Consider the following 12,605-nt stretch of genomic DNA (forward strand, 5'->3'; position numbering starts at 1 on the left):
GCTTTACAACGGTTCATTCATTCATACATTGGGAGGTGAAGCGGATTCTAACCGCCGACCCATGGATCATTGGACGACCTGCTCTAACCTCCTTAGCCACAGCCGCCCCAGAGGGATGTGTTTGGGTGAGCGGGGAGTCGCTTACCACCGCGGTGTGACTAAGAACTGGCCTGCCGGCGCCGGGTATGGCTGCGCTACGGGTTCAAGTGCGTAACCCTCTTCTCTTCTGTTCCCTGTCTGAACTTCACACTCCTAGAAGCATCTGCTGTGATGAAGACTCTGCAGACACAATCAATCACTGTGTCGGTCTCTAACCCATTCTGACCTGAGATCAGATTCTTAAAAAAATGTCTTCTACATCCTGACAGTTTTCTGAAAAAGGTTTCTAGGTCAGTCGTTCTGACCTAGTCGATTTTTTCAAAAATAGCAGACCTACAAGCTCGTAGCGCGCCACTCGGTGGCGCGCTATGAGCTTGTAGATCTTCTATTTTTCAAATGGCTAAAGCAGGACATAACGCTAACACGTTCCCGCCCAGAATGGGCTAAGGTCAGGCGTTGGCGGCAGACGGAAGCCTGTCCACAAATAGGGCTCCTTGTTCCTCAACAAAAGGGCCTTTTGTTACAGAATAATAACAGTCAAGACTGTCCAGGCTGGATTGTACAGTATAATAACTATATACTGTCCAGGCTGGATTGCAACACGAAAACTATTGTTAAAAACACCTACTTTCTCTTTCCATGCAGTAACATAACAGCCACAGGCAGCACACTGGAAGGAAGAGTTTGGCGAGAAAATATATAACGGTTTGAGATGAGGGTGGAATAAAGCACAGCAACAGGCCGTAGATCGCGGTGATTTTAGACCACTTGTTCTCAAACGTTTTTGTGTACAAAGGACCCCCCCCAAAAAATGCATTTGGTCGATTTATCTTTCCTCATCTGAAAAGTATTTTGCCTGCCAGGGACCTGACGTCATGCTTCCTTCTATGCATGAGGAGTCCAAGCCGCTTCTTTTCACCTGACAGGGGTGGGAGTTTCCCCGGCCGGACGTATAGCGCGTGGAAGGAACACGTTATTCCAACCAGTTCCTTTCACCTCGATCAGGCTCCATTGCTCTGTAAAGCACTTTGAGCTGCATTTCATGTCATGAAAGGTGCTATACAAATAAAGTTTTATTATTATTATTATTTCTTAGGCTGTGGAATGTGTTGCGTTAATACCGTGAGAGAGTTATCTGATAGTCCAATAAACAGGCTGTACACATAAGTCATGGAATCACAAGATATGGCATATTTTAATGATTGCCCGGGATACTTATCCCAATTTGAATGGTCATGTGATATGCATATGAACGGCAAAGAAACATAGATGAAAGCAAATACAATTTACAATTACAATTTAGGCATTTAGCAGACGCTCTTAATCCAGAGCGACTTACATTTAAGCAAGAACAAAGCATGGGAATACATCACATAAAAAGCATTTATCATGAAACATGCGTAAGCTAAGAAAGTAACAGTGGAATATTTATATAGTGAAACTATACATACACTATACATATAAACTATACATCTTTACTACTATGCTATATATGTGTACTATGGCGTGCTATGACTACATACAATACAATTACAGTGCTGTCTACATAACATGCTATAAGTCTGTATCAAATGCTATATAATCCAACAGAAATGCTATCTAAGGGTTTAGGGTAAGTGCTAAGGGCCATGATGGAGTCTGAAAAGGTGGGTTTTCAGGCTACGGCGGAAGATTGGGAGTGATGCTGCAGTTCTGACTGCAATGGGAAGTGCATTCCACAGTTTTGGAGCCAGAAGGGAGAAGAGTTTGGGACGTGTGGAGCGTTGTCCCGGCGTTTTTAGTGAGGGTACTTCCAGCTTCCCTGCGTTGGCTGATCTGAGTGCGCGGGAGGGTTTGTAGGGTTCAATCATACTTGTAAGATATGGGGGAGCCATACCTTTGGTTGCTTTGAATGCCAGCATCAGAGTTTTGTATTCTGTGCGGGCAGCGACCGGGAGCCAGTGGAGGGAGCGGAGCAGGGGGGAGACATGTGAGAATTTTGGCTGGTTGAAGACCAAGCGAGCTGCTGCATTTTGGATCAGCTGGAGAGGCTTAAGTGCACATGCTGGTAGGCCAGTAAGGAGGGAGTTACAGTAGTCGAGGACCTGTTACTGTACATCACGAATCAGATTCGATCATATCAGTCCGTTGGTCGAAAAGCAGGACAGAAGAGTCGTCTGTCATGGAGAATTCTGACGTGTCTCTACTTTTTCAGACACTCTTTCTGTCCCTCTGTGACCTTGCTTGAGCACAGCTAGGGTGGAGGGAGGGCAGAATCCATTTGTACCGGCCCGCCCATCGGCCGGTCCGTGGATAGGTCGGCCGGTCCGTGGATAGGTCGGCCGGTCCGTGGATAGGTCGGCCGGTCCGTGCGTGGGTCGGCCGGCCGAAATGGTAACTCTGTCATTTCTCTACCGTTTTGGAAGGGGGTGGGCTCATTTGAATCGTGTCGCCCCCCTGGGGGCGTCTTTGGGGGTCTCAAGATTCGGGGACCCTCAAGGACCTCCAGGGACCCCCAAATGGTAACTCTGTCATTCCTCTACCGTTTTGGACGGGGGTGGGCTCATTTGAATCGTGTCGCCCCCCTGGGGGCGTCTTTGGGGGTCTCAAGATTCGGGGACCCTCAAGGACCTCCAGGGACCCCCAAATGGTAACTCTGTCATTCCTCTACCGTTTTGGACGGGGGTGGGCTCATTTGAATCGTGTCACCCCCTGGGGGCGTCTTTGGGGGTCTCAATATTTGGGGACCCTCAAGGACCTCCAGGGACCCCCAAATGGTAACTCTGTCATTCCTCTACCGTTTTGGACGGGGGTGGGCTCATTTGAATCGTGTCGCCCCCCTGGGGGCGTCTTTGGGGGTCTCAAGATTCGGGGACCCTCAAGGACCTCCAGGGACCCCCAAATGGTAACTCTGTCATTCCTCTACCGTTTTGGACGGGGTGGGCTCATTTGAATCGTGTCACCCCCTGGGGGCGTCTTTGGGGTCTCAAGGTTCGGAGACCCCCAGGGACCCCCAGGAACCCCCAAATGGTAACTATCAATTCTCAACCGTTTTGGACAGGGGTTGGTTGGAATCGTGTTGCCTCTCTGGGTGCATTATCGGGGTTTAGGAGGTTCGGGGACCCCCACATGGTAACTCTTGCCATTTTCATGATAGATCTTTATTGATGGGACGGAGACAGAACCATTTATATTGATCTGCATATTCTTCTTACTATAGCTCTCTCTCACACACACTTTTCAGATATCACTTGATATGGACATTTAACCAAGCTATTTCCCGATTCACACAATTAAAATGAGCCCACCCCCGTCCAAAACGGTAGAGGAATGACAGAGTTACCATTTGGGGGTCCCTGGGGGTCCCCGAACCTTGAGACCCCCAAAGACGCCCCCAGGGGGGCGACACGATTCAAATGAGCCCACCCCTGTCCAAAACGCAGAGGAATGACAGAGTTACCATTTGGGGGTCCCTGGGGGTCCCCGAACCTTGAGACCCCCAAAGACGCCCCCAGGGGGGCGACACGATTCACCCACGGACCGGCCGACCCACCCACGGACCGGCCGACCTATCGCACCGGCCGGCCCATCGGCCGGTACAAAAAAAAAAAACGGGTAGGCCGGTACAAATGGATTCTGCCCTTGCTGGCTAGGGTGCGTGCACACTCTTATGAGTAATGGTAACTGCTTAAAGGTCTACTTTATCCCAACAGTCTCTTCCAGTGTTATTATATTGGGATTATATATTCAGTCCTTGTGAATCCTGTCCTGGGACTGAGGTAGTACCGTACGGTATGTGGTTTCACTCAGGCCACACAGCTGCTATCAATGACAGACGAGATTAAGCAGTCACTAAGGACACGCATGCATGCACGCACGCACGCACACACACACACACACACACACAGGCACGCTGCAAACAAATGACAAACTGCTACGGTATCTCATGCCGTTCACCCTCTAGCAGGATGTTTGCAATCTTTCGTGATTCGCCCTAATGTACACGAGCAGGAAAACACTGTACATGTACAGGAACATGCCCATGTCAGCTTTACTGAGGGAAGATGTACTGAGTCATTTTACATTTTAGCGTTGGCTATTCAAAAATAGCAGATGTACAAGTCTCACAGACAGTGCATGTGTGTGAATGGGTGAATTGATGCACAATCTGTGTAAAGCACCTTGGATAAAGGCCTGCTCCGGCCTGCTCTGCCGGAAACATCACCATAGCCTGCACTTGCCAAAATGTGCCCAAATGTGATGACGGCTATGGCCGTTTTTAGGCCAAGGAATGTTTTTTGTGCAAAACAAATGCTTGGAATGGATTCAGAATCATGAAAACCCCCTAGTTTGACATATCACAATTGTCACATGCTACTTAAAGCATGATGAAATTTATGAAATGTTGCGCCTTATATTGGTTGTCTATGGTGTGGTATACAAAAATGGCCATAACTTTTTTTTGCAATGTTTTCGACAGAGCAGACCTCTCATTCTGTGGACCTTAATGACCGAGTGAATAGAGAAAACACAAATAAAAAGTACGGTATCACAGGTTAATCCTTAACCGTTGAGCTTTTTGGCCTGCATGGCTCCCCGGCCATACCGATTATTATCTTCCCAATTAGAACACCAGAACAAGGAAAGACCTTGTTCTGTCTGGTCTGTATCCTCTCTACAACTAACTGAGAACGACACCATGCATGGCCTACTGTACATACTGTACACAGTTACAGTTACAGCACTGCTTTAAAGGGACCACTATATCCTTTTTCTATCGGCCATTTTCCACCTCAAACGGGAAGTAGGCAGCCACGGAATGGAATGATTCTGAACCCACTTCCACAAAGACTGGCAGAAGAGGGTGTGAACCTGGTTCAACCAGCCCGCAAGGAAACTCCGCAGGCGAAAGGCCCGTGGGGCTAAAGCCCGCCGCATAGCTCCACGTCCGGTAGCCGGACCCCTGAGGCCACAGGTTAGGTGTCCCACCATCAGGTACCACACCAAGGTCCGTGGAGGTCGTGGCTTCACTCTGGAGGAGCTCAAGGCAGCTGCCATCAACAAAAAGACAGCCCGCTCCATTGGTATCTCAGTGGACCCCCGTCGTCGTAACAGATCCACAGAGTCTCTGCAGGCCAACGTGCAACGCCTGAAAGAGTAGCGGTCCAAACTCATCCTGTTCCCCAGGAAGGCTGCGGCTCCCAAGAAGGGTGACAGCACTGAGGAAGACCAAAAGATGGCCACTCAGCTCAAGGGACCAATAGTTATGCCCATCAAAAATGTACCCAAGAGGGAGAAGGCCCGCGTCATCTCTGAGGATGAGAAGAAGTTCAAGGCCTTCGCCAGCCTGCGTATGGCCCGCGCCAATGCTCGGCTCTTTGGCATCCGCGCCAAGAGAGCAAAGGAGGCTGCCGAGCAGGATGTGGAGAAGAAGAAATAAAAACCTTAAAACGTTCCAAAATAAAGTGTACAAAATGTTTAAAAAAATTAATAATAAATAAATAAGGGACCACTATAGGCCCCCAGAACGACACCATGCATGGCCTACATACTGTACACAGTTACAGTTACAGCACTGCTTTAACTGAGGGTGGGGGGGGGGTTATTTGGTCTCTCTGTGCTCTTCCATTGTCACATTTAGACCCTGAGTTTTAGGTTGTGCACGACCTTTGACACCTTCCTGCTTCTGGTTTGACACATCTATCTATCTATCTATCTATCTATCTATCTATCTATCTATCTATCTATCTATCTATCTATCTATCTATCTATCTATCTATCTATCTATCTATCTATCTATCTATAGGGGAAATCCTTCAACAGTGGCATGTGCTGCAAATTGATATGTGTTCATTGCAGCCCAAAAGGCTTCAGAACACACAGGGAAAACCCCAGACCACAGAAAATCCATTGACGATTCAAAATTGAACACCTAAAAGAAAAACAAAACATATACAAATCTATGAAAAATGAACGTCATTAAAACCTCTAATTAGCTCAGTGGTAAATAAACAATACAGAACTTTGGTCCCAGGAGACCCGTGGGGTTCAGATCCAGGGTTAGAATAGTAAAAAAGTTCTACATAGCGTAGCGTTAACGTCATCGCATGCAGTGGAAAGTCCCTTTGGACCAGAGTTCTGTTTTCCCCTCTGGAGGACTTACCTTACTTACAGTATGAGCTTATCAAGGCCGCGGAGCGCAAAGAATGATCAACATGTAAAAACTGTCGTCATCCCTCCTGCTGCTTTCTGAAATACATCATGTTTCTATGTCAGTGGTGCTCAATATTTCATGTCAAGCACCCCATCAATTAATTGACCTCCGCCCCCCATTTTAAAATAAGTTGTTCCAGGCCCCCCCCCCCCCCCCCCCCCCCCCCCATCCCCAGATATTATACTTTTTGAGGCTGAGGCTGTGTGAGACACTAGCTCTGCTATACACACAACTACAGGGATTGTTTTCATCATGTGTGGAACCATGTGCCAAAAGTCAGTGTAACTTCCGTTGGCTGCATTTCTGTGTGTGTGTGTGTGTGTGTGCGTGTGTGTGTGTGTGTGTGTGTGTGTGTGTGTGTGTGTGTGTGTGTGTGTGTGTGTGTGTGTGTGTGTGTAAATGCTGGGTGACATGACATGCTTGTTGTATCCTGACTGAGGACATCATTAATTATGCCTTGATGCTGTGGATGTAACTTTGCTGCACCTGAACTACTTATGTCCTTGTTGTATGCAATTCCCTTTGTTGAATATTGTGAAAATATGCGTGTCTGTGTCTTTGTCTGTGTGTGTGTGTGTGTGCGTGCGTGCGTGCGCGCCCAGTACCAGCGTGCTAAACCGACTGCGTCGTGACCGTTTCCCTGTGCCTGTGTGTGTGTCTCTCCATGCAGCGGGGCGTTCAGCGAGGTGGTCCTGGCCGAGGAGAAGAGGACCCAGAAGTTGGTGGCCATCAAGTGCATCCCCAAGAAGGCCCTGGAGGGCAAGGAGACCAGCATCGAGAACGAGATCGCCGTCCTGCACAAGTGAGTGTGAACGAACGCCAGCATGTGTTGTTGACCCGTTAGCGGGAACCCCTTTTGGTGTTAGCATCATGTCATGCTTTAGCTATTGAAAAATAGCAGATCTATAAGCTCATTGCGCGCCACCGAGTGGCGCACTACGAGCTTTTTTTTTTTGTTGCTATTTTTGAAAAATCAAAGAACCACTGACATAGAAACATAGCTTTTTCAGAAAACTGTCAGGATGTGTAGAAGACATTTTTAGAATCTGATCTCAGGTCAGAATGGGTTGAGTAGAGTGGAAAAGGAAAACCATTTAGTGCTTCAAAGACACTAGGATAAACCAGGTAAATATCAAACCTCATTTGTGTAAAGCACAAACAAATGAAAAAATAACAAAACAAGCATTACGCGTATGTGAAAAGGTAAGCTGTCACGGTGCCTGCGCTCTGCCGTCACCGTGTATGTAATGTATGTACGCCTAACAGAATCTGTCAATACATTAACACTTCAGTTTTTACAGTCTGGAGAATTACCATTTTCACATCTTAAATTTCTTAATTTAAGTCTTGCTTGAAACGAAAGCCACCGCCAGACCGAAGTTGGCGGCGTAGTGAAGTGATCTTTAATGCCGTCTCCTCAATCCACCAGTCAGGACCAATGTTCCCCCTACTCAGGACTCTCTCCACTTCAGCCTCCCCAGTCAGTGCTTCTCTGGTGGGGACAGATACTCGTGATTGTACCGTAGACGTAGATGATGTGCGGCAATTACACAAAAGGCAAAGCATCGACACTCCAACATGGTATACAGTACCTCTCTTAACAAGTGGAGTGAATTGCAGGGCTATGGCGGAGATGAATAAACTACATCGGGGGCCCTATAAGCTATTTATAGTGCTCTTGTTGCCTGGGTTACGGGAGACGGCGTTGTACAGCCGTCCCTCCGAAGGTGTGGAAGGTGGAATGAGTACGGGGGCACGCAGGAGACGCTCAGAGTTTGTCTAAAATGGGATGAACTGAACTATAAGGTTCTAGTGGAGGAGGGTGTCTGTTGCGAGACCCCAAACATCCAATGATTCCAGATAACAACACTGATGATGTGTTCTAGTGTGTAGTGTGCATCAGTATGTTTTACTAACCTATGAATGGAGAAAGTTGGTTAAAATGATTGTGATGTCGTATTAACTACTTTTGCTATACGGGGGGTTCCAGCCAGGAGGATGCAGCCAAGCATGGCCAGGGAGCCAAATTTGACTGAGGGACTGCTATTGGATATTTTCGTTTTTTCATGTCATATGAAAGCAGGGAATCATAGCTTCAAATTGACATATTGGTTGTTCAGTTTGACCGACCGGTTTTGGAGATATGGCTTATAGAGTAATGTCTTGAAATGAAATGAAACAGAGAGTTGAGAAGACAGGCTTGAAAGGTTCACTTCTGTGGACTCTAACATTACACTTATTACATTTATTTCATATTTACATTTCAGCTCTGATATTTATTTCAGACATGCCTGTGCTGTGCCATTTTGGGCGGGAACCCCTTTTGGTGTTAGCATTATGTTATGCTTTAGCTATTGAAAAATAGCAGATCTACAAGCTCATAGACGAGCTTGTAGGTCTACTATTTTTGAAAGATCGAAGAACGACTGACATAGAAACATAGCTTTTTCAGAAAACTGTCAGGATGTAGAAGACATATTTAGAATCTGATCTCAGGTCAGAATGGGGATCAAATATAAATAAATTCTGTTTTTCTCCTCTAAGTCAAATCTGGTCACAATTATCTTTTCAAGTGGGGGTCTCTGGGCTAATATGTGTCAATGTGATGTGGTTCCTTGACATGAAAAGATTTGATAAACCACTCCCACTCGTCTGTTTAACCACTTCTGACCTGAGATCAGATTCTAAAATGATTCTTCTACATCCTGACAGTTTTCCAATCTGACCTGAGATCAGATTCTAAAAAATGTCTTCTACATCCTGACAGTTTTCTGAAAAAGCTATGTTTCTATGTCAGTCGTTCTTCGATTTTTCAAAAAAATAGACCTACAAGCTTGTAGATCTGCTATTTTTCAATAGCTAAAGCATAACATGAATAACCACTTCTACGTCATACAACGTTGTCACGCAAACACACCAAACGCATCAGAACCAAAGCAGATGTAGCTGACTGTACTACAGTGCTCTTGTTTGGCACTTAAAAAATGAAGTGCACTAACACGGTATATTAATAGTGTTGGTTATAGCAGGTATAAATATAGTCAAAGTGTACATAAACATGCTATCCCCAGTAGTGTGGGTAAAAGTGGAGGTAACATGCTCGCCTGCATGTCATCGTTACCCTGCTGTAGCAGTGTTGATTTTGACACCAATGTTTTATTTCTTGAATCGTTTTCATTTAGTTTTAGACACATTTTAGCCACCTGGATTGTCTTAGTGTTATAGTCTAGTTTTAGTCGACTAAATCTACAGTTGATTCAGTCAACTAAAATGCATTTTGGTGGGCCTTGATGCCGTCGTAATGACTGATTTTACACTTGCTGAAAATAGCCGATCTACAAGCTCACAACGTGTCGCGCTACGAGCTTGTAGATCTGCTATTTTCAGCATGCAACCAAGTGTAAAATGACTTACACGGGACAGGATCTCTTGTCCACTAGTCCCTTCCTATAACATTTTAGTCTAGTTTTTGTTCGTTCACGAAATTGTCAATATATTTAGTCTTAGTTTTAGTCATCATAGCTTAGTTTTAATTTAGTTTCCATTTAGTATAGTAGTAGTAGACGGCTATAGACGGCTATCTTGTTAAGGACCAGGATTCTCAGGTATCATTGATACCTGATACCATATCAATGATCATTTACCTGGGAACTCCCTGCACTCCCTGAGTCTGAGGGCCACATAGAGTGTAAGGCTGACTGGCACGCATGTAAAACATGCCTGGGGACCACCCCCTGAGTCTGAGGGCCACATAGAGTGTCAGCCTGACTGGCACACATGTAAAACATGCCTGGGGAGACCACCCCCTGAGTCTGAGGGCCACATATTCAGTGTCAGGCTGACTGGCACGCATGTAAAACATGCCTGGGGACCGCCCCCTGAGTCTGAGGGCCACATAGAGTGTCAGCCTGACTGGCACACATGTAAAACATGCCTGGGGACCCCTCCCCTCAGTCTGAGGGCCACATAGATTGCCAGGCTGACTGGCACACATGTAAAACATGCCTGGGGAGACCACCCCCTGAGTCTGAGGGCCACATACAGGTAGAGTGTCAGCCTGACTGGCACACATGTAAAACATGCCTGGGGACCCCTCCCCTCAGTCTGAGGGCCACATAGATTGCCAGGCTGACTGGCACACATGTAAAACATGCCTGGGGACCCCTCCCCTCAGTCTGAGGGCCACATATACAGTGTCATACAGTGTCAAAACATGCCAGCAATGTTGGCGCGGGGACTCAGGTGACTCATGTGGCTGTCATGTGCCCTGCATGTCTTATCAGAGGACCATGTGCTTATCAACTTACACAGGGCATCAGACGGAATATGGCCTTCAGCCAACCGGGATCTGCATGCAGTGGGGTGTGAAGTAAATAAGTACATTTACTCCAAGTGGGTATTACAATTTTAAATACTTTTACTTCCCCTCCACTACATGATACATCTCAGAGGCAAATGTTCTACTTTTTATTCCACTGCAATTATTTTAAATTATTACCCACATTAGCCCTTTTACAGCCATTAGAAAATAGCCATTCTACAAGCTCACAACCATGCTTGTAGATTCACTATTTTCAAAAGATTTGTAATACATTTTACATATTTGAAAACTTGTGAAATATATATGGGACATTCTGCATAATGAGTAGCCTATACTTTCTACTTTTGGTACTTTCCATTCTGACCTGAGATCAGATTCATACGAGGTTTCCACTGGACACACACTGGTCTGACGAACCCATTCTGACCTGAGATCAGATTCTAAAAATGTCAGTCGTTCTTCGATTTTTCAAAAAATAGCAGACCTACAAGCTCGTATCGCGCCACTCGGTGGCGCGATATGAGCTTGTAGATCTGCTATTTTTCAATAGGTAAAGCATAACATGATGCTAACACCAAAATGGGTTCCCGTTCAGAATGGGTTAAGTACATGTTGATGCCAATACTTTTGTATTTTCTACAAAATAAAAAGTACGTTATCCACCACTGGCTGCACGCCACTATGCCTCTACTACAAAGAGTCAACATTGAGATATTTACACACATGATAAGATAAGATCTTTATTGTCACTGTATTAGTGTATGAGACATACAACGAAATTATGTTTAGTGCAACCACAACATTATAACAGTATAAACAGAGAGAACACACAGGACAAAGATAAAACATTGATGGGGCTAAAACTTCATGGCATAAAACTGTTTGTAATCTGTCATAGTCTAGTGACTAGACTATGACAGACTAACTCTAGTCCATAGTCCAGTAGTCCAGTCCAGTAGTCCAGTCCAGTAGTCCAGTCCATAGTCCAGTCCAGTCAAGTCATCTCAACCCATTAAGTATTCTAATGCACCGTTAAAATAGTAGTAAAATACACCAATGAAATGATAAGTAGATCAAATAATCACTAATTTAAATAGATGGAACAGAGTCCGAAGTTCATGTGCAAATTCATCATCAGTAGGGGGGGGGGACCATGGGGGAATATATGATATACTATATACTGTTGTACTTGCCCATATGCTATTGCATATTATATACTATATATCCTGTTGACATGAGAACCGTGGGTGAAGTACATTTACTTACCAACTACTGTACTTTTCCAATTCTGAGGTACTTTTACTTTACTTGAGTATTTCATTTTTTAAATAATGAAACTACATTTTACTCCAATACAATAATTTGAAACCCTCAGTTACATTGCAAAACATACAGCACAGTAACCACCTAAGCCCTATTTTATACTTCAAGCTATCTCACAATTGTGAGCTTGTAGATCTGCTAATATCGTTCCATTTTTTAAACATATTTTTATTTTGGTACTGTGAGTATATTTTCACTCCAAAACGTTTGTACTTTTGTACATTTCAAAATTGAGACATTTACTTGTAACATAGCGATTGCAAAAACATTGTGTTTGTTGTCTCTAATGTGTTTTAATCTGACCACAAAAGGCGTGAGGCTTTGAGCTACTTGCTCTTTAAGTCTTTATCATGTCTGTGGTGTGGGAGTATTTTCACAGAGTCCATTTCCTGCTGGGCAAGGCATTTCCTGCTTTGTTGTCCCTATTGTTATTGTGATAACTACCAGGAGGAACTTTGTGTTTTAGACACTGATACTCTGGACGGTCTTGATGTATGTTATGTTTTTCAATAATATTTTTATTGATTTTTACATTTTATGACAATGACAAAGACAAAGACAAGACATGAAAAAACAAACAAACAAAAACAGACAGCTCAGCTCAGACACGTTGTGGATCAAAGGACACAGTTATACACATATACTCATTACCTACATTGAACCAAAAGA

General features: G+C 44.9%; 1 protein-coding gene and 1 pseudogene across 2 annotated transcripts in view; both read left to right on the forward strand.

The window, feature by feature from the left end:
- The window catches only part of camk1b (calcium/calmodulin-dependent protein kinase Ib), a 90,804-nt gene that overhangs the window by 51,092 nt on the left and 27,107 nt on the right, over positions 1–12,605 (forward strand). Inside the window, exon 3 of the mRNA XM_083772339.1 lies at positions 6,963–7,094. Within this exon, the coding sequence (XP_083628465.1) occupies positions 6,963–7,094 (132 nt within the window). The remainder of the gene's footprint in view (positions 1–6,962; positions 7,095–12,605) is intronic.
- LOC310863721 (large ribosomal subunit protein eL13-like) lies at positions 62–5,554 on the forward strand (annotated as a pseudogene). The gene is made up of 2 exons: positions 62–183; positions 4,887–5,554. The product of its transcript is annotated as a large ribosomal subunit protein eL13-like (transcript).

This window comes from Protomyctophum parallelum, assembly GCF_964188405.1.
Source record: "Protomyctophum parallelum genome assembly, chromosome: 8".
Classification (NCBI taxonomy): domain Eukaryota; kingdom Metazoa; phylum Chordata; class Actinopteri; order Myctophiformes; family Myctophidae; genus Protomyctophum; species Protomyctophum parallelum.